General features: G+C 45.7%; 2 protein-coding genes across 3 annotated transcripts in view; both read left to right on the top strand.

Moving 5' to 3' along the window:
* sptlc2a (serine palmitoyltransferase, long chain base subunit 2a) overlaps nucleotides 1–12462 on the top strand; it is a 130846-nt gene extending 118384 nt beyond the window's left edge. Inside the window, exon 12 of the mRNA XM_052012930.1 lies at nucleotides 5614–12462. Coding sequence (XP_051868890.1) covers nucleotides 5614–5733 — 120 coding nt within the window. The 3' untranslated portion in view covers nucleotides 5734–12462. The remainder of the gene's footprint in view (nucleotides 1–5613) is intronic.
* A 12344-nt stretch (nucleotides 12463–24806) lies between these two features.
* ism2a (isthmin 2a) overlaps nucleotides 24807–27774 on the top strand; it is a 44423-nt gene continuing 41455 nt past the window's right edge. Inside the window, exon 1 of one of the 2 annotated variants that reach the window (XM_052018336.1) lies at nucleotides 24807–25048. In XM_052018336.1, coding sequence (XP_051874296.1) covers nucleotides 24896–25048 — 153 coding nt within the window. In that variant the 5' untranslated portion in view covers nucleotides 24807–24895. The remainder of the gene's footprint in view (nucleotides 25049–27774) is intronic. The other variant, XM_052018327.1, reaches the window with a different exon arrangement.

Below are 27774 nucleotides of genomic sequence, written 5' to 3'. Positions count from 1 at the left end.
AAGGGAGAAGCCAGTATTGAAAGGGTGGAGGGAGGAGGTGGAACAAGAACTGGTGGGTGATGGGTGGATCCAGATGAGGGAGAAGATAGGCAAGTGAGGGAGGGGGAGAGTGAGAATGATGCAAGAAGCTGGGAGTGATAGGTGGAAGTGATAAAGGGCTGAAGAAGATGAATATGATGGGAGAGGACAGTGGACCATGGAATAAGGGAAGGAGGTGAGGGGGGAGGAATGTGTGGGTGAGGGGCAGATGGAGAGGGAGGGGCAAAAAGGGGTATTGGGGCTGGTGGGATAAGGGAAAACAAAAAATGGACAGGGGAGTGGGTTACTGGAAGTTGGAGAAATCGATGTTCATGCTGTCAGGTTGGAGAACTGCGAAGGTGGAATATGAGGTGCTGTTCCTCTAATCTGTGTCTAGTCTCAGCTTGGCGGTAGAGGAGGTCGTGGACAGACAATGTCGGTTGTGGGAATGGGAAGTGGATTTAAAATGGCTTTTCCACCTTGGTCTCTGTCCCATCTTGGGAGACAGATTATCCACTGACATCTTCTACAAACCCACTGAATCCCACAGTTACCTCAACTACACCTCTTCCCACCCTGTCACTTGCAAGGATGCTATTCCCTTCTCCCAGTTCCTCTGTCTCTGACCACATCTGTCCTCATGATGAGGCTTTGCATTCCAGGACATCCAAGATGTCCTTTTATTTCAGAAAACAGTTCCCACCACCGCTCCCCCGCTATCAATGCAGCCCTTCACCCACATTTCTATTCCCAAACATCTGCCCTCATTCCCATTCCCCCTCCCAGACTTAACAGGGATAGAGTTCCCCTTGTCCTCACCTACCACCCACAAGCCTCTGCATTCAACATGTCATTCTCCACAACTTCCGCCATCTCCAACAGGATCTCGCCACTAGGCACATCTTCCCTCCCCTCTCCACTTTCCGCTGGGATCGCTCTCTCTGTGACTCCCTTGTCTGCTTGTCCCTCCCCACCTCATGCCCCTTCAGGCACTTATCCCTACAACCACGCTGGGTGTTACACTTGCCCCCCCCACACCACCTCCCTCACCACCATTCAGGGCCCTAAACAATCCTTCCAGGTGAGGCAGCCCTTTAGTTGTGAATCCATCAGTCATTTATTGCATCCAGTGTTCCTGGTGCAGCCTCCTCTACATCAGTGAGACTTGACACAGATTGGGACTGCTTCGTCGAGCACCTTCACTCCATCTGCCGTAATAGCCAGGATCTCCCAGTGGCCAGTCATTTTAATTCCACTTCCCATTCCCACACTGACATGTGTCCACCTCATACTCCCCTCTGTCCATGCCCCCTTTTATTTTCCCTTCTCTCACCGGCCCCAAAGCCCCTTCTTTCCCCTTCCCCACCCTCTCAGTCTGCTCTTCACCCACACATTCCCCTCCTTGTGTCCTTCCCCATATTTCATGGTCCACTGTCCTTTCCTGTCAGATTCCATCTTCAGCCCTTTTATCACTTCCCAGCTTCTTGCATCATTCCACTCTTTCCCACCCCCCAGTGCCATTGCCTATCTTCCCCCTCACCTGGATCCACTGATCAGCTGCCAGCTGTGGCTCCAACCCCCTCCCCCCACTTTTTAATACTGGCTTCTCCCCTCTTTCCAGTCCTGAAGAAGGGTCTTGACCTGAAACATCTACTGTCCTAGCATAGATGCTGCCTGACCTGAGTTCCTCAGCATTTTGTGTGTTGTTTCTGGGTTTTTTGTCTGTTGTGAAACATCATTTACAGGAACAAAGTGCTAAGTTATGTGCAGTACATGTATGTGTGTGCCAATATGGTTAAATTGTGGTTGTGCTTTTCAGCAGTGACTTTGAAATGCTTGTCGAAAGAAATACCTGTTAAAACCCAATGCTCTTTCTGAGATTTTTAGTCAAAAATGAAAGTTAAATAAGAAACAGTCTAATCCTCTAGCATTATGTACATTAATGCTAAAAATACATTCACTGTATTCATACAATTGTGCATGCCTGAATAATATACTCTTTGTAGTTGTTGCAATCATATGGTGCTTTATTTTAAATTAGAAAGCCTATTATATCCTGAAGTTCATAAAATACTCCATTTTATTTAAACAAAATAACCAAATCAGTACCACATGGCAGTGGCAACTTAATCCAAGAGGGAGTCTCGTGTTACACTGATTACATTTTGTTTTAAGCATTGGCGGTAGGCTTTTAAAATTCGTCTAATGAACTCCATATAATTGTCAAAAGATGTCAAGATGTGGTGTTTATTTGGCAAGTACTGAAGAAGAGCAGTCTGTTTAATCACTTCTGTAATGATTTTATTCAGCAAAGTGCAAGAGTCTGGACATGCTGTTATTTTTTTTTTCTTGGTTGTTTTCCACCAAGGTCATTATCCTGTTGTGTGTATGGGGGCCCATCTCACTGAAATCTCTTGGCAGAATCTTGAAATAGGAACTTACTGGATTGCCCTTGTAAGGCTGTTAAAAACTTTCCCCATTATATTTCTCTCATTTTGTTTTGAGTAATAGTCCATTATCAAATAAGCATCCATCACTGGGAGTATTTTCAATAAATGCTGATTGAATCACACCAACACATTTGCAGAGTAAATTACAAGACTCTAATCAGTGGAGATAGACAACCTATCATCCAAACAATGATCAGGATCTACCTTTGCTCTTTGTATTGCATGGAACTCTACTGGATTTGTATTTTTGTGCCTTTCATTTTGGTGGTGCATACCATGTATCCAGAGAATCCAATATCAGGATATTTTGGAATTTCTGCAAGGTAATCAACTTGCTAAACCCTATCAGCAGGAAAAGCAAAAAGTTCATTCTAATTTGAATGATTCAATGCCACGTTTTGGTAGTCTGTGTGTAATGACCCAAAAACTTGAGTGGACAACGTTTGCTATTTGATTCTGGTGCCACAGATCTGTTTTTCTGATCCAAAATGTTTCCTGTGGTAGACCACTGAATGAATAATGCAACATGTGGCCAAGAGCAATGGCACTTTACAGTCAACAAGAGCCCAAAATGAGATGAGTACATTGGTGCCTCTGGCCCAGTGACATGCACATTTCGGCATGCATTTCCCTCAAGGGTCATGTACTGAACATTGTTTTAAATAAAATCCCATTAAGTACTGCCAAAGTATTCTGTGTTGGATTGACCCAAAAATTCTTGTTTTTCCTTGAATTTCAACTCTAACTTATTTTTTTAAGCCACCTAAGTTTTTCAGAAGTGGGGCACTGTTCCAAGGCTTTATGATGGCATTTGGCTGTTACCAAACATAATCCACAGTCCAGTGCCCCTGATAAACATTGCTGCATGATGAGGAAGGACCTAACTGAGCAGGATGAAATTCCTACAATGGGTGGCTCATCTCTTGCTTTGAATAATTGTGGTGACAGCTGATACCGTGGAGCTCTATTTCCCCAGGAAATGAACAGTATTGAATCCCACAACAATTGTGGCAGACCTCTCCCTGGCCATTTCTGGATGTGGTGTCATGGTTAGTGGCTGTACACAGTGCAGACTTACTGTCATAGGCATACCCAGGGTATAAATGCCATGAAAATTAGCTTTGCAGCACAGTGCATTACAAACATAAGTTAACATAACTTATACATGCATGACAAAATATAATGATATTAGTGCAGGTTGAGAGAGATGTAAAGAAACCCAGTCCAAGGTAGAACTGGGGTTTTTCATGTCAATTCAAGAACCTGATGGCAGTGGGGAAGAAGTCATTATTGAACCTTGAGGTGTGGGTCTTCAGGCTCTTGTACCTCTTGCTCAATGGCAGCATCGAGAAGAGGGCATGGCCTTGGATGGTGGGGAGAGCTGTACTTGTGATGGCAATGATCAACTTTCTGCTTTAGACTACCTAGTTGTGAAAAGTTAACTTGCTCGTGCTGCCATCACTCACGGTAGTTTGGGATTGCAAATCATTTTCTGAATGGGATGGGAGGCATTTATAATTAATGTATAGTTTATATCTAACCCATGTCACATCTGTGTCTCTGTAGTTTACTTGCAACTAAAAGTCTGTCCCCTTGTCTGCAGTTGTAACGCAAGATTATCCAAAACATTCTGTACAGATCTTTTTACTCTACTGTGTAGAATAATGCTTTATCTAGTTCTTTGTGTCTGCACATATTTAAGTGCATCACCCAAATTACTTTCGTAGTCCAGTAATAGTTACACTGGCAAATCTAAGAACTGGTTGCACATCCTTATGAATTGGTTACAGGCTTGTTACAGATTTGCCATGGTTTTGAAATAGAGAGGTCAATTTCTCTATCAATACCTTCCAACTGTTTTTTGTCAGTTTAAAAGCAGAGCTCGGACCCCCCCCCCCACTTCCTCCTCCCCAACCCAAATAATTGACTTATTATATATATAAAATATGAAATATATAATGTATAAAATATATATATAATATATAGAATATAAAATATATATAAACATAGGGTGCACATTCCCAATCACCCACAAATTTAAATTCCTGTGCAAAGCTTTGTTTGAGTCACTATCAATTTGCTTCATGCATTTATTCAACAACATTGAATATTATCTTCACCTAATAATTTGCTTAAAGCTGCCTAGCCCCATAGTTGGCATTTTCCATTGCAATTCCTGTACAATTAATATTTGTATTTTATATTGGAGTATCACTTTTGTACTTTGGATTTAGTTGGTACTGTCAGACATCTATGCCACACACTTCGCCAGTCATGGAAACACTAACTTCAGAATTATTCAGCAAATGAAGAAATGACTAGAGGTTTAAATTGAATCCTGTTACTTGATGCGGCTTTTATCAAGTTGTAAAGGATGAAGGTATTCCAGACTTCTTCAGAGATGGTTGATTTGTTTCGTAAACGTCCAAACTTCCAGCAGAATTATATTTGGCAATTAAATTCTTGCTGCACTATGTGAGCCTGGCCAATATCAGTGGATCAACTCCCTATAATTTGGCTGCAGTTTATTCAAGAAATTTCACATGAGCATTCCATTGATGCCTTTGAGTTATTTTGATTCCACCTTTGAGTATGCTTTCTTTGAAAGGGCTGGCTTTGAGATGACTTTATATTGTTATTGGCCATTGTTTGCCCTGGATCCCTCCACTCACCACAACCTTGTGATCTGGGAGCTCCAGGCTCCTATCAAGCATATTAGGGCTATTGTAACATCTTGCCAGATGCATGTCATTAGTGTTGTTTTTGGACATATCTGAAAATTAAACTATACTGTTTTAACTTTACACTTATCTACACAAGACATCTGCATTCTCTTTCTTTACTTTGATATACAACCAGGGCTGTTAACTCTGCTATCCTGACTAATATTTATACTTTGCAATTAACTTCAATTAAAAATATTTGTGCTTGTGGGAGTTGTATACACGTTTTGCAGTTTTCATCTTTGCTGCAGTGCCTGTACTTCAAATATTTGTAAGATGCAAAGATCACAGGATAAATCCATTTCAATACTATTATCAAGTAAATGAATTGCTTACCTGAGGGGTTAGGGTGAGGATAGGAACATTGCATCTTTAATGTATAGTTCTCATACAGTTTCTTTTTGCATATTAATATTTTTTAGGCCTTAAAGGTGATCGGAGAGGTTGGTGACCTCCTACAGTTGAAATACTCACGACACAAGTTAGAGCCTTTAATTGACCATCCATCTGATGAAACCACCTATGAAGAAAATGAGGATTGAAGAATTTCCCGTGGTTAGACAAGCACTTGCATGTCTAAGTCTCTGTTTTCAGTTCGATTCCACTCGGCTGCTTTATGCTTTGAATTTTCACATCTATTTATATTTTGGAAAAAAAACCTAAACTGAAAGTGAACGGGCATATTTGATGCCTCTAAAGCCATTTTTGTTTCATTAACAAGGTGTGTGTACAGGTTTTCAGCATCACTTGAAATCAAAACAAATGGGGCACCTACTCAGAGTTTCTAACCCTCAAGCCTTGCTGAATGTGAGCTGCAAAGCATATCAAGCAAAAATGAGACCCCTCTCACAGCCATGAAATCCCTGCTGATGAACCTTCTTCTCATAGTCTAATTTGAATTCTTGCTAACTTTCCTCCCCAAGCACCCCCTCCCCTGCCAAAGAAAGCAATTCAAGTACACTAACGAGTCTTGTTGATCCTTTACAATGTGGTCCTTCACATGTTGATTAAATTTTCAGGAATTTGTTTGGCAGGGGAGGTTTGGCTGGTCAGGGTAAGCCTAAATCTATTTCAAACAACCCATACCTAAATCATTGTGAAGTGTTTTTGTTGGTGCACAATTGGAAAAGAGAGATTGAACTCCTGAGGCTGATGTTGGTGCTGGCTAGAATTACCAAATGACTCTTCCCTGCAAGTCTCCATGCTTGTGTGTGTAAAGGTATCTTGTTAAAGATGTCTGTAAGTTCAGTGATATGCTATCCTCCACTTTACAAAATCCACGCTTGTAGGAATTGTGGTTTTCTATTATGTAGTTTAAAATTGGTCAACTTTGAAGGAAACGCTGGAGAAACATTTTCATTTTGAATAGAAGTAATGAAGAAAGTATGTAAGGAACTCACTATCAATGCTTTGAGCTTTTGATATTTTTAAATTTTGTGAACAAATGGCTTATTCCATGTTTTGTTGCAAAGATTTGATTTATCCATCCACTAAAAACTGCAAGTTGTCCCAAAAGCAGAGGGGATTTAATCACTGTCTTATTAGGTTGCTTCACTCCAGTTAATGCAACTGAAGGATCTTGCTCTGCTTCCTTCCCTTCCAAATACTACCCTCCCCCCCACCTCCCACAACACCCCACTCCCCAAACATTCAGCTCACTAATGGACATTGGGGTGACCTGGTTTTTTTTCTGGCAATTTTTATTTTAGATCATCTGTTTAGAAAACAACTAATAAGAGCAATCAAAGTCTTGTTGGGTCCATTGATGTCAGTGTGTGCATGTTTTCCAACCTATGTTCAATTTGCTGAGCTTCAATCAATCCTTCACTAAGCACTGGTGGTGAATATCCTTGGTCCCTGGGGTAGCGGAAAGGGGTGTGGGTACCTCCTTGGAAACTTGAACTGTGGGTGTTGTATGTGCAAATAATATGCATCAGGTTGTAATGTTTTTGTAAAAGACATTCCTGCAATAACAATATGAAGATATGAGATTTACTTAAATTGTTTAATAGGCAGTGGGCACAATTGTCTCTCCACAATTGTCATTCATTCTACTTGACCTACATGGAATATTTTTCATTCATTTTTCTGTTAATTATTTGCTGACAAGAAGCTATCAAATGAAGGCTCAGCTATACAGTGAAAGGCACACTTCCTGTGTGTTGCAGTGCTCATGCTTTTGCTGTTAGGTTGACCCTTGAGTTTCTTGAACAACATTTAAGATCATACAATTTCCAGAATTTTGACTGGCTAGAGAGCTGCATGATTTCTGCGCAGATAGTGTGGCTGGCAGGGCGAGAATGTGGTTATGTGGAAGGATGGGAAGTTCTTCTGCTTCGTTCATGTTTAGAGTTGAGCTGATGATGCTCACTGAAGTGTTGCACTAAGGCTTGACGGTGCACTGGCCAGTCATTGGCCGTTATAGTGTTGAAGAGAAAGTGAAACCATATCCAAGAAGTTGTTCTGAAATTGGAGCTGAGGAATGTCCCTGTGTACAAATGGAACAACTCCCCTTGTATCTTGTTCCCAGACTTTCCTCTGGCCTAGTTTTTGAAATTCCACTCATTGATTTGAAGAAGGCAGCTGCCCAATGACTTGATGGCTGATGGTGCAGTGCACTCGGTGTGGATCTGAGGCATGCAAAGTAAGAAAGTTCTAGCATTGTTGCTTGATCTATTCTGAGCTGGCTGATCCCTGCCTGCATCTTCCCAGTTGTGCTGCAGTTCTTTGTATCGCAGGGGCTTAGCTGTGCCCGTGAGCAGGGAAAGTAGGAAATGATCAGGATTCCTGATCAGTATTGCTGTCCAGTGACCCCCTCCTGAAATATGTGGATTTGGGTGAGGACAGAATAAGAATCATGCATTATATTGGCAGTGCCTACTCAGAAGATTGAGTGTTGAGGATGGTGGCGGCTGGGAGAAGGCAGCTCATGCCTGAAAACTACACAATCTATGCCTCCAGAAAGGGGAAAATAAGGGAGAAAAATATTTTTTTAAAAATCCAAAGAATAGTCAATTTGATAGCTGGACCAGAGAATATATTGGAAATTTTGTATCCAAATGTGAAAGTGAAGATTTCATGTGTAGCATGACACAGATATGGTTTGGGAATCCTGACCACTATATTGGCATTCTATATTTTACTTTTTTGAGTAGTGCTTTATAATCATTACCCTTTTGATTCTGTTTTGTTTTGGCTCTTTCCACATCAATGTGAACACTACAAAATTCACCTGAAATCTTAAGGGTTGAGCTTCTTCACAGAGTGTACTAAGTTACACAGATCAGGATTTGTGATTCCTTAATTGAGTGGATTCACTTCCTTTCAACTGAAGGGTTTTTTTTTTAAAAAAAAGCATCAAATCATTGTAAGCAAATGTAGAGTTAGTTCCTGTGGCATGTTACACTTTTAGAAAGGTAGGAGTTACCTATCACTGCTCATTAAAATTCAGTTATGTTTTGAGCTGCATTTATTGGATTGCCACTTGGGCAGTTTGTGACTGTATATTCTAAGTGTGCTTTTTTGTTACATGATCCTAGATCAATCTGTTTACATTACAAACTACATAATTATGTTCTTGTAAACTGGAGATGCCTTTCTAGAGGAGTGTGAAGTTCTAGATATTGGGCCTTTGAATCTTGGATTTTTGTTCAGTTCATGACCAGACTCTTGCTGCAAGTAAAGTACCATCCCAAGAAGCTGTCCAGAGCCATTCAAAGCTATAAATAGTCCTCGGTTCTAACCCTTCGCCCGCTACACCTCCACTTGTGTACTTGTCCCTGTCGGGTTTTCCTGTAGCCTCCTCTCTCCTTAGTGGACTGTTTTTCATCCTCATGAAGGATGGCCATGATGGTCTTCAATTTTGCTTCTTTCCTCCCAACCAGGAAGAGAAATACCCAATTTTCAGCCGAGTCTGGTATATACAGCCTATTAAGGGAAATATAGTTAATGTAAATTCCACTTAAAATAGAGAGATCTGTTTCGTTCTGAAGGTCTGTTTACTCTTATGAATTCTGTGTATTATAAAGCTGTAGGTATCTATTAAAGGATATTTGAGTGTACCTTGGAGTAGGCTGTTGCTATGTAGTGTAGGCTTGCCAGGATTTCCTTTAAGCTTTTAAACACTCAAGGAGATATCAGTGAATCAGTAAACATCTGAATCTTGAGTGTTTATTTCTCTGGTATCTTTACTTGTAGTGTTTTTTTTAAAAAAAACTACTTCCACACTGTGCAATATACATGCAATATTGAAGGGGTTGCCCTGGCAAGCAACTCATCTTCAAATCTTACGTACCCATAGCTTTTGAAAATAATAATCAGAGATCAAGTGGAAAGTGTACATGTTCCAGGTAGATAATCAGGCAATAGATTTGGTAAAATGATGCTAGTCCAGGAGTGTGAAGAACACTTTGAAATTGATCATCTTCAGGTGATGTCATAAACTAGATGAGCAGTTGAAAGGAATATCTTCTGCCAGTGCTTATTTTGTGCTTTGCTCTGTGGCTAAATTTGTTGCACTGTTCTAGTGTGTGCTGATTCTAGGAACTGGCCTCCCACCTATAATGTGACTGGGGGTGGTCTAGGAGGTTGAGAAGAGGGTTTCAGTATTGCTATATTGTACGTGCCCATTTAATGGAAGAAACCCTCAATTTTGTTGTAAACCTTTAGGCGATTTGATATCTTGACATGCAAATTATTCCTTGTGATTTCATGAAGTGTTTCATAAACATAAGCTTTTGTTATATTTGTACATCCAAAATTTCACTATCATCAGTTAGCTCTGATTTTAAGTCTGTAAATCTTTTCCCTGTCCCTGTTCTATGTAAATGTTAAGCTCGTGAGTGTGGTTATTTTTAGCTGTATGATCAGGATGCTGCCAATTTGAGACAAGTCAGTAGTTGTACTGATTCCAACTGATGGTCGAGGCAGTTATGAAAGACCATACAGAGACCCTTATACAAGCACATGGCAATTGAAGCTATGCAGACCTTTATATATATATATATATATATAATAAATCTTTTTAATATTGCTATGTTTAAAGAAAATGCAATTACTTTCCTCGGTGGAAAATATCACTTATTTTGAAAGGGGGTTAAACTGTTGGAATTTAAATAATGTAAATGGTAGTCTTCTGTATGTGACCTTGTTTTCTATATGTGCAAGGGTTCTTTTCTGCTAAAAACGCCTTTTATTTCCTGAAGGTGCATTTGTAGAGAGTGTGCTCTCAATCTCAGCCAAGCTGTAATGAAACGGGGGGTGGTGGGTGGGGGGGAAGTAAAATGGTACATGTTCAACTGATGCAGGCTTGCAGAAACTGAGAGGTTGCATGTCCACCATCTCCACCTATGAATGGTAATGGTCTGAGGTGTTCATGGGAGTGCAGCAAATGATAAGGACTTAAGACATTTATAAACTTTATACACTGGTGTTTAGGTATGACTGGAGCTATGAAAGTTTAAACTTTTAAATGCACTTAAACCCAGGTTCAAAATATTATTCTTTTGTAACTTTGCACATTGGCAGCAAAGGTAGATTGTTCTTGTAACAAACTGCATTGTTATTTCACGATTGAGGGCGATCATTTTTTTTATTGGTAACACTTTGGCAGATTGTAAGGTTCCCAGGGCTGGTTGCATGATCAGGTTTGCACACTTTGGGCATTGAAGGACTTCTCCTGAGACCATTTTTAAACAAAAGCGCTGCTCTTGTGTTTTTTTATATAAGCAAAAAAGGCCAGTACAGGTACTGCAGGGTGATAGTGTTATGAAGGGGAGGTGCTAGTTAACAAATGTACCCCTTACAAATGTAATCCTTGTTAAAATGACGTTAGGATGGGAATTGCAGGACTTGGGGGTGGGGGAATGAAAAGAAAAACTTGAATATGTTGATTTGTTGTCCTATATAACACATCTGGTGTTCTGCCCTGACATTAAAACATTGTCTGATTTAACATTGACTTTAAGAGATTGCCATCCACTGTGCTTTGAGTGCTGTTATTTATGCAAGTTTCATCACACAAGTGGCCAGCATTAAAGTGCATTCCCATGTTGCTTAAAGTAAGGCAGGTGAAATATTTTTTCAAGGGACCAGATAAATGCATAGTACAGAAATTGACTTTAAAAGTTATATTTGGAGAATTGCTCCAACCTACTTGCCACATGTGAGCAGAAGATTGATCCATGTGTCAATTCAGTTCCGACTTTCTGATTTGATGTCCAGAATTCTTCCTTGATTCTATAGTCTGTGCATTTGTGTAATTTTTTTTGTTCCCTTTTGGCAATGTAGCAAGGGTCCTGTTGAAATCAGGTAGTATCAAAACATGCAATCTACAGATGAAGTGCCATTTCATGCAGTCTTTGAATGTTTTCAATGAAATCCAAACATCCATTCTATAAGGCAGCTTTTTTTAAATTGAATCACACATTTAAAAATAAGTCATCCAAATGTGTTGATGTTGAATGCAGTGTGTAGCATCCTGATATCTGACTTCAGATTAAAAGTGGTTTTGTTATGGTTGTTACTGTAATCAAGAGTAAGTTTTTGACTTGCAATCTTCAGGCCGCGCTGAAGGGTGCAATCTCCAAAGTGGTGTGTAGTCATCCAACTATAGTGTATGTTCATGAAACTTGAAAGATAATTGGGCTCATAATTAAAACGGCCATAAACTTTTGCCAGTCTTGGGAAACGTTCACAAGACTTTGGGATTTCTTTTCTCACAGAATTAATGACTCCATTTTGTATTGCATGACTCCTTCTTAGATATTTTTAAAGTCTCTAAATTATGTCGAAGGATTACAAATCCCAATTTGTGGAGATGTACAAGATCCTGATTGTGAGCAGCAGTACAGGGTGAAAGTGAAGTTTCCTTGTGCTGTGATAAATGCACATTCCAGCAATCGTGTTTCATTTAGTTTGTTTCTGATTCAAATGATCTTGGTCCTAACAGTGAAATATCAAATTGCAGTGTTGTAAATGCAAGTGATATCACTTAATTGTTGCTTCTGTACATAACCTGCCCTTTTGTACACAAGATGTTATAAATGTACTTTTTTGACAGGACTCCCTGAGTACAATAATGTTTGTATTGAAATCTAATCAGCCTTTTACCTTGAATGTGATTTTGCAAACACCATTGGTTTATGAAAGTGTACTTTATTCTTGCATTGTTTTCAACATGCATTATATTATTGACACTGGAGAATCAATAACTGCTTAAAAATAACTGATAATTGTAAAATGTTCTCAATAAAGACTTTCAGTATATCTAATTGTGTCATTACTCATGACAGATTTGTACTCTGCTAAAGTGCATTTCTTCCATTGTGCCTTGTTACACTGCCACACATAGTGTTCTGTTTCAGAAGGTTACCCAGTGTCTGTGACATTGCTATTGCATTGGAATCTTGCAGCATTGCTCAGGGCCAGCAATATGTGGGGCAGTTGTAAAAATGGTGAATTTCTACACTTTGCACATGCTGCCATTTTTACAGTTTTTGCATCAAGTTTTTGGAAGCAATGAATAGTTTACTTAAAGTAGTTGGGTCATGCAAAGTGTAACATTTACCATTGTATGGTACCCTGCTTTGTCTTGAAGTTATTTGAATACTTGGTTAGACCATCGGTAAGGCTCATTAGTTATCAGTGTGGTTTTATTCTTTTTTCCCCCACCCAAAATATTTCCTTTAACCCCACCCTTCCTTCCCTGGGTCTGTAGTTAAGTTGTCAAATGATGAAAGATCAGTCTGAAACACTAATCCTGTTTCTCACTGCAGTTGACGTAACATTTTTCAGCATTTTCTGATTACATATCCCATTTATGATGTAACTCAATGTTTGTAATTTCTTACAAGTGCCCTGATGTAAAGGAGCACCTTCCGATCAGCCCTTCTATTGTGTATCTTCCTGGTTTCACAGATATTTGGGGAGGGGCAGGGGATTTCTCTCAGAACGGGTACAACTCAGTGGGTCAAATGGCTGCCACCTGATTAGATTAGTTTATTATCATATACACCAGGATGCAATGAAATTCCATGTTAGCATGAGCTCACAAAGTAAACATTGTACATCGTAATAATAAATACAACGACAAGTGCAAAACTAGCCATTCTGTGATTCCCTGATGGTCTTGGTGCACTGTATGAATCAAATATTACACAAGCACACTTAGTGCAACTTCCATGTGAATATCTGACTGTATTGTCATTGGCATGGTTGAAAGATTTATTAAAGTACTGATTATAAATTCTGTAAACCCTTAAAACCGTAGCAGAGCAGGCATAGAGTTTGCTGCATCAGAACTGGGAAAGCAAGAAATTGAGTCTGTTTTGAATGCAGAGAGGGTGATGGAGGGGTTTTGGTTTATCATTGTTGCTTGTACTGAGGTACAGTGAAAAACTTGCATACCAATCGTACGGGTCAATTCATTACACAGTGCAGTTACATTGAGTTAGTACAGAGTGCATTGAGGTAGTACAGGTAAAAACAATAACAGTACAAAGTGTCACAGCTACGGAGTGCAGTGCAATAAGGTGCAAGATCATAAGGTAAATCGTGAGGTCAGAGTCCATCTCATTGTATAAGGGAACTGTTCAATAGTCTTATCACTGTGGGGTAGAAGCTGTCCTTAAGTCTGGTGGTACGTGCCCTCAGGCTCTTGTATCTTCTACCTGATGGAAGAGGAGAGAAGAGAGAATGACCCGGGTGGGTGGGCTCTTTGATTATGCTGGCTGCTTCACTAACACAGCGAGAGGTATAGACAAGAGTACAAGGAGGGGAGGCTGGTGTCTGTGATGCACTGGGCTGTCCCCACAACTCTGCAGTTTCTTGCACTCCTGGCCAGAGCAGTTGCTGTACCAAGCCGTGATACATCCAGATAGGATGCTTTCTGTGGTGCATCGATAAAAGGATATCTCCGTTAGGGTGCGCCCAAATGAGTAACTGTGGCTTTGTCTGTTAGGTGTTGCTTATAGTGAGGCTGAGGGACATGCCCAACAGGCCATGGTATACCAGGAGGGGAAAAACAGCCAAAATCACAGGTGGATGATCAGTAGAAATAGCCAGTTACCAGGACAGAAAGAGTAAGTTACCTTGAGTAGTGACACCTGTCCTCTCACCTCTTGCCACCATCCAGGGACTCGAACAGTGATTCCTGCTTCATCTGGAGGGCATAGGGTAGAGGGGAGAGATTTAGTAGGAACCTGAGGGGCAACTTTTTCACCCAGAGGGTGGTCAGTATATGGAATGAGCTGCCAAGGGAAGTGGTTGAGGCAGGTACATTAACAATGTTTAAAAGGCACTTGGACAAGTACATGGATAGGGAAGGTCTAGAGGGATTGGGGCAAACGGGACCAGGTGGAAATCTTGGTCGGCATAGGCTGAAGGCCTGTTTCTGTGCTGTATGACTCTATCTGGAAGCAAACCAATGTCTGGTTCTGTTCCAGGCTAACAACTCCAGCACTTGGGCCCAGTAACTCCCAGTTATTAGCTGTAAGGAGAGGTTAGATGGACTTGGATTGTTTTCTCTGGAGTGTCGGAGGCTGAGGGGAGACCTGCTAGAAGTTTATAAAATTATAAGGGGCATAGATAAGGTAGACAGAGTCCCTTTCCCAGGGTGTAAATGTCAAATGCTAGAGGGCACGGGTTTAAGGTGAGAGGGGGAAAGTTTAAAGGTGATGTGCTGGTGAAGTTTTTTTACACACAGTGGTAGGTGAAGGGAATGGAGAGAGAGAGTCTACGTGAAGGCAGAAGGGATTAGTTTCATTTGGAATCATAATCGGTACAACATAGTGGGCCAAAGGTATTGGTTTAGTATTGTCACTTGTACCGAGGTACAGGTCAATTCATTACACAGTGCAGTTGCATTGAGTTAGTACAGAGTGCATTGATGTAGTACAGGTAAAAACAATAACAGTACGGAGTAAAGTGTCACAGCTACAGGAAAGTGCAGTGCAATAAGGTGCAAGGTCACAACAAGGTAGATCGTGTGCTGTACTGTTTTATGGGCCATGGAAAACTTGGAACTCTATCCTGAGAAGATTATGGGATGGACAGGCTGTGATGAAAGTGTGAAGAACCCCCTACTGATTGCAGGGAATCCCTGGCCCATGACTGTATTGGAGTGGAGGAGAGGCAGTGAGGATGGTGCTGAGGACCTTGAGGCTGTGCAGCGGAGCACAAGGGTGTTTAGTGTAAATGGTGGAGGTATTGTGCTACCTCTCCCTCCAAACAGTCAGTCACTTGCCCCTGTCTGTGGAACAGGCTGCGGGTCCCATGTCAGTCTCAGCTGCAGAATAATCCCCAATCCTGAGGAACTGCCGGAGAAAAGGGATGAAAAACACTAGGATGCTGGAGGAACTCAGCAGGCCAGGCAGCATCTGTGGAAAAAAGCAGGTGGTCAACGTTTCAGGTCAGGACCCTTCTTCAGGACTGAAGATAGGAAAAGGGGAAACCCAGTATATAGGAGGGAAAAGCAGAGCAGTGATAGGTGGACAAAAGAGGGGAGGTAGGGTGGGCACAAGGTGGTGATAGGTAGATGAAGGTAAGAGATAGTGATAGGCAGATGAAGGTAAGAGATAGTGATAGGCAGGTTTGGGGGAGGAGGGGAGAGCAGATCCATGGGGGGGGGGGGAGTCAAAGTTAAGGAGAGAGAAAGGAAAAAGGGGCTAGGAATGAGAACAAGCATGGGGGGGGGGGGAATTACCTAAGGTGGGAGAATTCAATGTTCATGCCATTAGGCTGCAAGAACCATAGAACCATACAGCACAAAACAGGCCCTTCGGCCCACCATGTTGTGCAGTCCATCAAACCACCCTCACACTACCTAACCCCTTCCTCCCGCATATCCCTCTATCTCACATTCCTCCATATGCCTATCCAACAAGCTCTTGAACCTGTTCAATGTATCTGCCTCCTCCACCACCACCCTCTCCCCTGAACCTCCCACCCATAACCTTAAAGCCATGACCTCTCGTCCTGAGCATTGGTGCCCTGGGAAGGAGGCACTGACTGTCTACTCTATCTATTCCTCTCAGTATTTTATAGACCTCTATCATGTCTCCTCTCATCCTCCTTTCCAGTGAATAAAGCCCTAGCACCTTAAGCCTCTCCTCATATTCAATACTCTCTAATCCAGGCAGCATCCTGGTAAATCTCCTCTGCACCCTCTCCAACGCCTCCACATCCTTCCTATAATGAGGCGACCAGAACTGAACACAGTACTCTAAGTGTGGCCTAACCAGAGTTTTGTAAAGCTGCATCATCACCTCGTGGCTCTTAAACTCAATCCCGCGACTTATGAAAGCCAACATCCCATTGGCCTTCTTAACTGCTCTTTCCACCTGTGAGGCAACTTTCAATGAACTGTGAATATGAACCCCCCAGATCCCTCTGCTCCTCCACACTGCCAAGTACCTTGCTGTTTACCCTGTACTCTGCCCTGGAGTTTGTCCTTCCAAAGTGTACCACCTCACACTTCTCTGGATTGAACTCCATCAGCCCAGCTCTGCATCCTATCAATATCCCTCTGTAAGCTCTGACAGCCCTCCACACTATCCACAACACCGCCGATCTTAGTGTTGTCCGCAAACTTACTAACCCAGCCCTCCACCCCCTCATCTAAGTCATCTATAAATATCACAAAAAGTAGAGGTCCCAGAACCGATCCCTGCGGGACACCACTAGTCACTGCCTTCCAATCTGAGGGCACTCCTTCCACCACAACCCTCTGCTTTCTACATGCAAGCCAATTCCTAATCCACACAGCCAAGCTTCCCTGGATCCCTTGGCCTCTGGCCTTCTGAAGAAGCCTACCATGAGGAACCTTATCAAATGCCTTACTAAAATCCATGTAAACCACATCCACCGCACTGCCCTCATCAATCTTCCTGGTCACCTCCTCAAAGAACTCTATCAGGCTTGTGAGGCAAGATCTTCCCTTCACAAAGCCATGCTGGCTGTCCCTAATCAGTCCATGATTCTCGAGGTGTTCATAAATCCTATCCCTTAGAATCCTTTCTAACAGCTTACCCACCACAGACGTGAGACTCACCGGTCTATAGTTCCCTGGCCTATCCCTATTACTTTTTTTGAACAAGGGGACAACATTCGCAACCCTCCAATCCTCTGGCACCATCCCCGTGGACAACGAGGACTCAAAGACCCTTACCAGCGGTTCAACAATCTCCTCCCTAGCCTCTCAAAGCAGCCTGGGGAAAATCCCGTCAGGCCTCGGAGATTTATCTGTCTTAATATTATTTAACAACTTCAACACATCCTCTCTCTTGATATCTACAACCTCGAGAACATTACCCCTACCAGCACTCCCTTCCGCATCATCAAGACCCCTCTCCCTGGTGAATACCGAAGAGAAGTACTCATTGAGAACTTCTCCCACTTCCGCCGCCTCCAGGCAAATTCTCCCACCTTTGTCCTTAATCGGACCTACCTTTACCCTAGCCATCCTCCTACCCTTCACATACTTGAAAAAGGCCTTGGGATTTTCCTTAACTCTACTAGCCAAAGCCTTTTCATGTCCCCTTCTAGCTCTCCTCAGCCCTTTCTTAAGTTCCTTCCTCGCTACCCTATATTCCTCACGGGCCCTGTCTGAACCTTGCTGCTTATACCTCACGTATGTTACCTTCTTCTCCCTAACAAGTCGTTCCACCTCTCTCGTCACCCACGGTTCCTTCACCCTGCCATTCCTTCTCTGCCTCACCGGGACATATTTATCCCTAACATCCTGCATAAGATCCCTGAACATCGACCACATCTCCATGGTACATTTTCCTTCAAAAAGGTTCCAAGTCGGAAAATGAGGCACTGTTCCTCCAGTTTGCGCTTGGAATTCTCCTGGCGGTGGAGGAAGCTGAGGACTGTGGGAGTGTGGGAGGGGGAGTTGCAGCTCGTGGTTATGGACAGAGCGCAGGTGTTCTGCGAAATAGTTAGGTTTTAAACCCCCCCCCCCCCGCCATTAATTCTCAATTTATCCAAAATAAAGATGCCAATCTCGCTGTACTCTCTAAGTAACTATTCCAGCCTGTGCTCTGTGTGATTCAAGGGACATGGGCTGAGCCAGCATTGACACACACAGGTGCTGTCTGATCTGCTGGGTTCCTCCAGCACTTTGTGTCTGTTGCTCCAGATCCCAGCATCTCCTGTGAGCCAGCACTTAATTGTCCATCCCGAGTTGCCCTTGAGTGGTGGTAAACTGCCTCCTTGAACCACTGCAGTCCTTGAGGCGTGGGTGTACCCACGGCGCTGTTCGGGAGAGAGTTCCATGGTCATGTAATCTTGCAATACATGTGCCCACGCCGTTCACCTGCTTGGCCGGGTGCTGAGTGAGCGAATTTAGCTGTGGTAAAGACAGATGTTCCTTTAACGCCGAGTGACAAGGGATCAGGGTCGGTGGGGAAAGAAACAAGAGCTGAGGTTTCCGATAGCCGGGACATCAAGGAATACGGGTCTGTTCATGGTAGGGAAGCCGGTGGTGATAATTAACCACTGCGGGGTTGCAGTCAGTCGCAAATAATTGCAAATTCCTCGGTTGCGGGATGCGTCCAACTGGAAGATGTGGCAGGTGAGCCCGGCAGTGGGGGGGTTACGTTAATGGGACCCCGCACGATAAACCCGGTCATTGCACCTTTGGAGGAACAGCGATGCTGTTCGGGGAGCTTCAAGCTGCAGGAGGTCTGGACTGCGGGTTCTGGCCCTGACTTTTGAAGACCAAGAAACAGAACAGATAACGGGCCGGACCCTCGGAGTGCGCTCGCTCGGGGTCTAATCACTTCAGAAGGTCCGCCAGCAGCCACCTCACCTCTTCCCCGCCCCACTCATTGCCTCCCCCTTCGCCTTTGATGATTATCTGCTTTGCAAATGGGTTTTTTTCTGCAGTTCAATCGCTTTTAGCCCTGAACTTATCCATGCAATTTCTCTGGGTCCTTTTAGAACGACGATAAGTAACCAAAAGGATTTTACCCGGTCACACGGTGATTCCCCCCTGAACCTTCATCATCAAAATCAGACGTTCAATTCCAGCAAACTGCTGGGTGCAGACACAAGAGACTGCAGCTGCCGGAATCTAGAAAAAAAGGCAAACTGCTGATAGAATCCGCGGGTCAGGCGGCATCTGTGGAGGGAAATGAACGGTTGACATTATGGGTCGAGACCCGGTGCGTCGACTGTCCATTCCCCTCCACAGATGCAGCCCGGCCCGCTGAGTTCCTCCGGCAGTTTGCTTTTTTTTTACTGTTGAATGTGACAGTGGCTTTTAACAGAATGCTTCAGGAACACATTACCGGTAAGAACTTACAAACAATAAGAAATGCTTGAAAATGCTGGAATAGACGGCTTCTCCTAAGCAGTCTGTTGTCTTTCAACCCGCCGACTGGGCCGTTTAGTGGGGATGTTGTGTCTTTGGTCCTTACAACATAGATCATGGAACAGTACAGCCCGGGAGCAGGCCCCTCGGCCCACGATGTTGTGCCTAACCAATTAAACCAACAATTAAACGCCTAGATAAGATGGACTCTTGACCTCACAGTCTACCTCGTTATGACCTTGCACCTTATTGTCTGCCTGCACTGCACTTTCTCTGTAGCTGTGACACTTTTGCTGTGTTCTGTTATTGTTTTACCTTGTACTACCTAGATGCACTATATAATGAATTGATCTGTATGAACGGTATGCAAGACAAGTTTTTCACTGCACCTCAGTACGTTGTATTGGTATTGGTTTATTATTGTCACTTGTACCGAGGTACAGTGAAAAGCCTGTCTTACAAACTGATCGTACAGGTCAATTCATTACACAGTGCAGTTACATTGAGTTAGTACAGAGTGCATTGATGTAGTACAGGTAAAAACAATAACAGTACAGAGAAAGTGCAGTGCAATAAGGTGCAAGGTCACAACAAGGTAGATCGTGAGGTCATAGTCCATCTCATTGTATAAGGGAACTGTTCAATAGTCTTATCACAGTGGGGTAGAAGCTGTCCTTAAGTCTGGTGGTACGTGCCCTCAGGCTCCTGTATCTTCTACCCGAATGGAAGAGGAGAGAAGAGAGAATGTCCCGGGTGGGTGGGGTCTTTGATTATGCTGGCTGCTTCACCAAGACGACCAGAGGTAAAGTCCAAGGAGGGAAGGCTGGTGTCTGTGATGTGCTGGGCTGTGTCCACAACTCTCTGCAGTTTCTTGTGGTCCGGGCAGAGCAGTTGCTGTACCAAGCTGTGATGCATCCAGATAGGATGCTTTCTATGGTGCATCGATAAAAGTTGGTGAGAGTCAAAGGGGACAAACTGAATTTTGACAAGAATAAACCTATTTACGCCTAATTACACTAATCCCTTCTGCCTGCTCAATGTCCATATCCCTCCATTCTCTGCACATTCATGTGCCTATCTAAGAGCCTCTAACAAACATTTAGTTTCCCGGGTTAAAAACAGAAAGCACTGGAAACACTCAGCTGGTCAGGCAGTGCCTGAAGAGAGAGAAATGGTTAATGGTTCAGGTCAGATTCAGATTAGTGTATTGTCATACACACCAGGGTGCAATGAAATTCCTTGCTGGCCTGAAACTCACAGAGTAAACAGTGATAATAAATACAATAATAAATAAATACAGAAAGGAGAAACAAAGGACTGCAGATGCTGGAATCTGGATGAAAAACACGATGATGCTGGAGGAACTCAGCAGGCCAGGCAGCATCCGTGCAGAAAAGCAGGCGGTCAACGTTTCGGGTCAGGACCCTTCTTCAGGACTGAAGATAGGAAAAGGGGAAGCCCAATATATAGGAGGGAAAAGCAGAGCAGTGATAGGTGGACAAAAGAGGGGAGGCGGGGGGGGGGGGGGGCGCACAGAAAGGTCCGAGACCCTTTGCCAGAACCAGCGTCTGCAATGTACTCGAACAAAGTGCTGGAGGAACTCAGCGGGTCGGGCAGCGTCTGTGGAGGGAGATAGATGGACTCGACGTTTCGGGTCGAGACCCTTCATCTGGACAGGTGCCTGGGATTTATTTTTGATTTTCATTTAGTATCCTGTTTATTCTTTAAGAAACGCCATTCATTAGGAGATGGGAAGATACAACCTCATTGCCCTCTCGTCTTCCACAACCCAACGCCCTGGTTTGTGCAGACAGCGTGCGCCGTTAACACCTTGTTTTTCCGGACCATCTCCGAGTTTGGTCGCTGTATGAAGATGTACAGATGTGCATTCTTCCTGTTCCTCCTCCCCCACCCCCCGACCCTGGGGTCAAACCGTCTCGCCTCGGATGTGCTCGCTTTCCTGGCCCGGTCTGCACCCTGCGCCTTGCACCCAGACTCAATGTGCACCTTTGCTCTGATCGTGTCCCCCCCCCCCCCCCCACCCCCGTGCATTGAACACGGGCAGAAGGCCGAGATCCACACCGCGGCTCAGTCCGGCAGGAACTCCGCGCATGGGCCCGAGAGAAGTCCCCTTCGAATGGCCAATACGGCTGCCCACGGTCCCTTCACAGCGCACCTGCCTGGCTCAGAAAAGACCCCTCCAGGTCCTTGAGCACATCTGGGTTTGGATCGGGAGAAAGCGCTGCCCTGTCCAAAGTGAGACATTAAACCACGGCCCCCACGCCTGTCCTCTGAAAGAAAACAAAATTACAGGTGCTGCAATCTGATGCAAAAACAGAAATGCTGGAAGAATTCAACCAGCCAAAGTCAAAGTTGAGTTTATTGCTATCTGCACAAGTACATGTGTGTACAGGTGCAATGAAAAACTTACTTGCAGCAGCGTCACAGGCTCATAGCTTCAGAGACACAACATTCACAAAAAAACACATAAATTAAACATAGTCTATACATCCGTAGAACTTGCATCTGTGGGGAGAGAAACCAGTTGTGGTTTAAGGTCGAAGACCCTTCAACAGAACATTGTGGGAACAATTCTGGTGAAGGCTCTTCTGAAGGAAACCTGAACTGTTCAAAAATTCTCCAGCTCCCAGATAACACTAACACAAGCCGCGTGTTCCTGCTCGGGAGAGTTTGCTGTGCGCCAATTGGCGTCTCGCTTCCTATATTTTGCAAATTCATAAAGCGTTTTGGGGACTTTGTAACAGCGCTGTTAAACGCGCCTCGTCCTTTTAATCATAAGATGGTTTTCGATGAAGAAAGCGATTGCGCCCATTTGATCTCGCTCTTCTAGTGCACCAATCCTAATCTATGTCTGATCCTCAACGGATAAAACCACTCCTACCTCCTACATCTCAATCTGTGAAACATTCATCTGTTCTTTCTAAATTGAAGTTGGACATTAGGAAGAATTGAGCGGATTAAACAGAACCATTTAACCTGCCGTTTAAGGTTAACTTCAAGAACAAGCACTCCTGATGAACGGAAGGATCCAACGCACTCTCACTCACGCTCGCCCACGTTCCTCCACACGTATGTTCATCCGGAGACATTAACCCCAATCAAGCCCATTAACACGCTGAGCAGGAATGACCCCCGTGAAATCCTTTTATCTTTGTGTTGCTTCGACACAAAAAAAGCCTTTCCCCCCTCACAAACAACGTTTTCTATTCCCAAACATTTGCACATTTCCCTCCCTCGATCTCTTGGGATCAGTTCCCAGGTCTTCAACTGCTCCTCTTTGCCCCACACCCGATTCTACGCCCTGCTGACACGATTCGTTGGCGCTCGCCTTCTATGTTCCCCCATTCAATCCCCGTTCCTTGTCCAACCATCTTCTCCCTTCTGGGAACCGTCAGCCTTTGCCAGTGCCTCCTACCGTCCACCTCTCGCCCTCTGTCCCCTGCTTGTTGGTCCGTGGTACACCTCCTTCGCTCTTTCCGCTTCTCAAGCCCCTGCGCTGTGCCTTCCCCGCGGGCGAGCCGCTTCTCAATCCCCATCGGGTGACAGATGTTCTCCCCCTAATGGGACCTTTCCCACACCACGCGGTACCTCGCACCCGAACCCATCTTCCCCGTTCTTCCCGTGCCTTCCACGTCTGTCGGGCAGTAATTCTGCATGGAAAGGGCCCTTCGGCCCGTCTCGTCCGTGCCGACCAGGGCGCCTACCTGAGCTAGTTCTATTTGCTGCCGGGGCAAGTGGGTTGAGGCAGGTACATTAGCAACATCTAGAGGGTGCTTGGACAGGTGCATGGATAGGACAGGTGCCGGGCCAAACGCGAGCAAATGGGACTAGTTTAGATGGGAATCTTGGTCAGCATGGACGAGTTGGGCCGAAGGGCCTGTTTCCTTGCTGTGTAACTCTGTGTGCTTGCATTTGGCCCAATTCCCCCCAAACCTTTCCTTTCTGTCTTACCTCCTGCACTGAGGAACCCTTTGCATTTTTACTGTACTTTTCCTGGACACTTTACTCAACGAAGTACTTCTAAAGTCTTGAAAGGTAGGCACGGACGGCAGCCAGTTTGCGTACAGTCAGCCCCCCAGAAAGTGCAGGGCAGGAGGGGTGAAGTCCGGGTAACTGTGATGTGGGCTGGGGGCCCCGAGGACGTGTCCTGATCATCCAGCCAGGAGCACCCGGGGGTCTCATTGCAATGGGCCGCGTTGGTGCCTTTAACTGGCCGGACAGACAGCGTCCAATTAACGCTGATAAATGGGCTCCAATGCAGATTTCACCCCTGTCCCTCTCGCCCCTCCATCCTCTGTTGTTAACCCCTGTGTCCCGCTCCTGCGTCTCGGTGACCATCCAAACATCCACTTCCCTGCCCGTCTCTGCCCTCCTGTTTGCGCCCGTGTCCCACCTCGGGGGAGCGTTCCTCCTCGTCTCTCCACACGAGAACATCTCCCTTTCTCTCCTGAAGTTTGCGTTTTTATTCTACGTGGAGTTCACCCCCACCCCTCTCCTGTCTGTCTCTCCCCACAGCTCCAGCTCCCCCCATCCACCTTCACATCTCCCCACCCCTGCCCGCACCGCACCGCCCCCCCCCCACTCCCACCGACACCCGTCGCTTCCTCCGGGAGCACCTGAACCGGTTTTCGCTCGCAGCGCCGCCTCGCCGCTTCCTTCGCTGACCTAAAGGCCTCGCCCTTGCTTTTGTTTCACCCTTGTCTCTGACTCCGCGTCCCACATGCTCGCCGCTTGGTGCGACTTCCTCCCGGTTTATCTACACGTTGCCATAATTTCCTATCTCACCGCCTTGGCCACGGGATAATCGCCTCTTCTCTCTCCCTAACCCCCCTTGACCTCTCTCCCCTTCGCCTCTCACTCCTTAAAGTATTTAAGTCTCTCTTCCCCCGCCCACACGTCACTAAAGCCTTTGACGTCTCGGCTGACTTGGACTTCTCTTTATCAGCGGGTCGGAGGCAGAGCGAAGACGGTCGGCGAGGGGGAGTTATCCGTGCACGGTGCGGACAGGAGCGATCCAGGGGGAGAGTGGGAGCGAGAGCCAAGCGTCTGTCCCAGCGACACAGAGGGCACCAGGAGGTTTGGACAGTGGAGATCTGCGGCAGGGTGCAGACTAAACCTCCCCACCTTTCCTCCCCTCCGCACCGACACGCGGTGGCTGTCAGTTTCACCGGAGTGTCAGACACGGACTGTTCGTGAAAGGGGGTCGGGGGCGGGGAGGGGTTTCCTGCGGTGGAGGGGAAGGGCAGACTGTGCTGAGAATACTCCCTCCACCCCCCCCCCACCCCAAACACACCCAACATCGCGGGACTCAGCGACTCCCCCTCCCCGAACCACACGCAGACACTCGCTCTCCGCAGGGCGAGGCGATGCGGTTCATCAGAGGGACCGTCCGGCTGTTCCTCATCTCTCTCGCCACTCTGTTCGTGTTCCTCAGGGGTGTCCCGACTGGCAAACACGGCGGCAGCAGACAGCAGGAGGGCGAGAGCACGACGCGGGACGCCGGAGCCACGGGCAAACAGGTCAATGTCCTTAACTCAATGCAACCCACAAAGTATCTTCTTGTAAATGAAGTATTAGAAATCTTGACTCGGTACACGGTGCGCTGGGTTGGGTTCAGTGTATTTATGAGCCGTTCTCTCTGGTTGTGTCACACGTCGCTGTAGTTCCATTGCCCGGGTCGAACTTAGCCCCGGGACACGGGAGACTGCGGTCCGGAGCTCCAAACTGTCTGCTGGGACTCCTGATGCAAGGACTCTCGACCCGAAACGTCGACGGTACCTCTTCCCCTCGCTCCGCAGACGCTGCTCGACCCGCCGCTCAGTTCCTGCAGCAGAGACAGGAGGAGACCGCGGGCGCTGGGATCCGGAGCCACAGCCCATCTGCCGGAGGAGGAACCCAGCAGGTCCAGCAGCGTCTGCGGGGGTTCCTGCAACGGACTCTTCCAGCAGGGGTCTTGAGTCGGGGGGGTGGGGGGGTTGGAGTTATACTGTCACTGGGGGGTCCTGTAGCACAGAGACACGCACACAAAGCGCTGGAGGAACTCAGCGGGCCAGGCAGCATCTATGGCGGGAAATGGACAGTCAACGTTGAGGGTCGAGATCCTTCAGGAATGGAAAGGAAGAGGGCAGAAGCCAGAACTCACCTATCACCCTGTGCTCCTCCCCCTCCCCCCAGCTTCTTATTCTGGCTTCTGCCCTCTTCCTTTCCAGTCCTGATGAAGGGTCTCGACCCAAAACGTCGACTGTTAATTTCCCTCCATAGATGCTGCCTGACCCGCTGAGTTCCTCCAGTGCTTTGTGTGTTGCTCCAGATTCCAGCATCTACAGAATCTCTTGTGTCTCTGAAACACAGCGGCCGTTTTAAACCAAAATCCCATTCCAGGGAGGTTTAACCCCACCAAGGGGTCGGGTGCTTGGCCCCCGAGGGTTCGAGGCTGCCGGGCCGTGCAACCCCCCCCCCCCCCCCCCCCCGTAGCAGCGAGGTGGATGATGCAATGGGGATGGTTGGGAGAGTGACGCTGCGCTGTGCTGTGGGTGTGATGGGCTACCGGGGTGTGTGTGTGTGTTCCTTACCGCGGCCGCTGCGCTACACCTGGGCACATTCACGCCGCCAGCCCCCTTCTCCGGCCGCCAGCGGCAAAGCTCCACCGATTCCTCCCCCAGGTTGCAGGCACCGTGTGCCCAGGGCGGAGGGGGTGTGGGTTGGGAGCGCCCGGCGTGGGCTTCACACGGTGCACTGCCGGGTGTCCTTTCAGCCGGCGGGCGTCTGGCGGCTCTTTGTGGTGAACTTTGACGGATGTTGCGTGGCCTGGACTTGTGGCACCGTTGCAGGGGAATGTGACATCCGTGACGGTGGGGGCTCCTTCACTAGGAATCCAGGTAGTGAGACTCTGCTGGTGTTTAATGGAGATTCTGGTGTTTAATTGAGTCTCTGATGGTGTTTAATGGGGTTTCTGCTGGCGTGTAATGGGGTTTCTGACGGTGTTTAATGGGGTGTCTGGTAAAGTTTAATGGGGTTTTTGATGGTGTGGGGTCTCTGATGCTGTTTAGAGAGGTCTCTGATGGTGTATAAGGGGGTCCCTGATGGAATTCAATGGAATCTCTGATGGTTTTTAATGGGGTGTCTGAGGGTGTTTAATGGGGTGTCTGATGGTATTTAATGGGGTCTCTGGTGGTGTTTAATGGGGTGTCTGATGGTATTTAATGGGGTCTCTGATGGAGTTTAATGGGGTGTCTGATAAAGTTTAATGGGGTCTCTGATGGTGTTTAATGGGGTGTCTGGTGGAGTTTATTGGGGTTCCTGATGGTGTTCAGTGGGGTTCCTGATGGTGTATGGGGGGGGTCTCTGATGGTGTTTATGAGGATACCATCTCTCTCTCCCTCCCTCCCTCTCTCACGGGTTTAGAGAGCAGGTTAGATATTTGATCTCAGTGTATGCCGTGATACTTGTCGCGGGCCGGCAGTTGTGTGCGAGGTCTGCAAGGTATTGATTACACTGAGCTTGGGGAATCAACTTGAGATGGCAAATGTTTTAATGGCTATTTGATTTACAGTGAGGGGAGGGAGGGGGGAGGGGGGAGGGTACAATATTACCTTCAGGTCCTAGCGCCCACTATATTTGCCTGAAAAAGCTTGAGGTTGGACTTAGAGTCACAGTACCTGAGGAGACTGCAGTTCAAGGCTACACCTTCTTGTGGATGGACATCCTGCATTTATATAGCACTCATTCAGCCCCTAAGCACTTCACTTCCACAGAATTATCAGTATTGTGAGCACAAGAGCCAACTTGTGCACCTGCAGATCTGACAAACAATGAAGTAGATGGCCAAAAAACAAACCTTCTTTCAGCTGTCGAGTAAATATCAGTTAAGGTAATGAAAGAAAATCTGACACCCTCCTTCAAACTGAGCCACAGGATTCCCGGACCTGGCTGCCTGCAAATTTGCTGCCTATTTTCTCCTTAGCGATATTGACTTGCATTTAGAACATAGAACATAGAACAGTACAGCACAATACAGGCCCTTCGGCCCGCAATGTTGTGCTGACCTTTAAACCTCGCCTAAGACTATCTAACCCCTTCCTCCCACATATCCCCCTATTTTAAATTCCTCCATATGCTTATCTAGTAATCTCTTGAATTTGACCAGTGTACCTGCCTCCACCACCACCCCAGGCAGCGCATTCCATGCCCCAACCACTCTCTGGGTAAAAAAACCTTCCTCTGATATCTCCCTTGAAATTCCCAC

Source organism: Pristis pectinata, chromosome 1 (genome assembly GCF_009764475.1).
Source record: "Pristis pectinata isolate sPriPec2 chromosome 1, sPriPec2.1.pri, whole genome shotgun sequence".
Classification (NCBI taxonomy): Eukaryota; Metazoa; Chordata; class Chondrichthyes; order Rhinopristiformes; family Pristidae; genus Pristis; species Pristis pectinata.
This window is presented reverse-complemented; position numbering and strand designations above follow the sequence as displayed.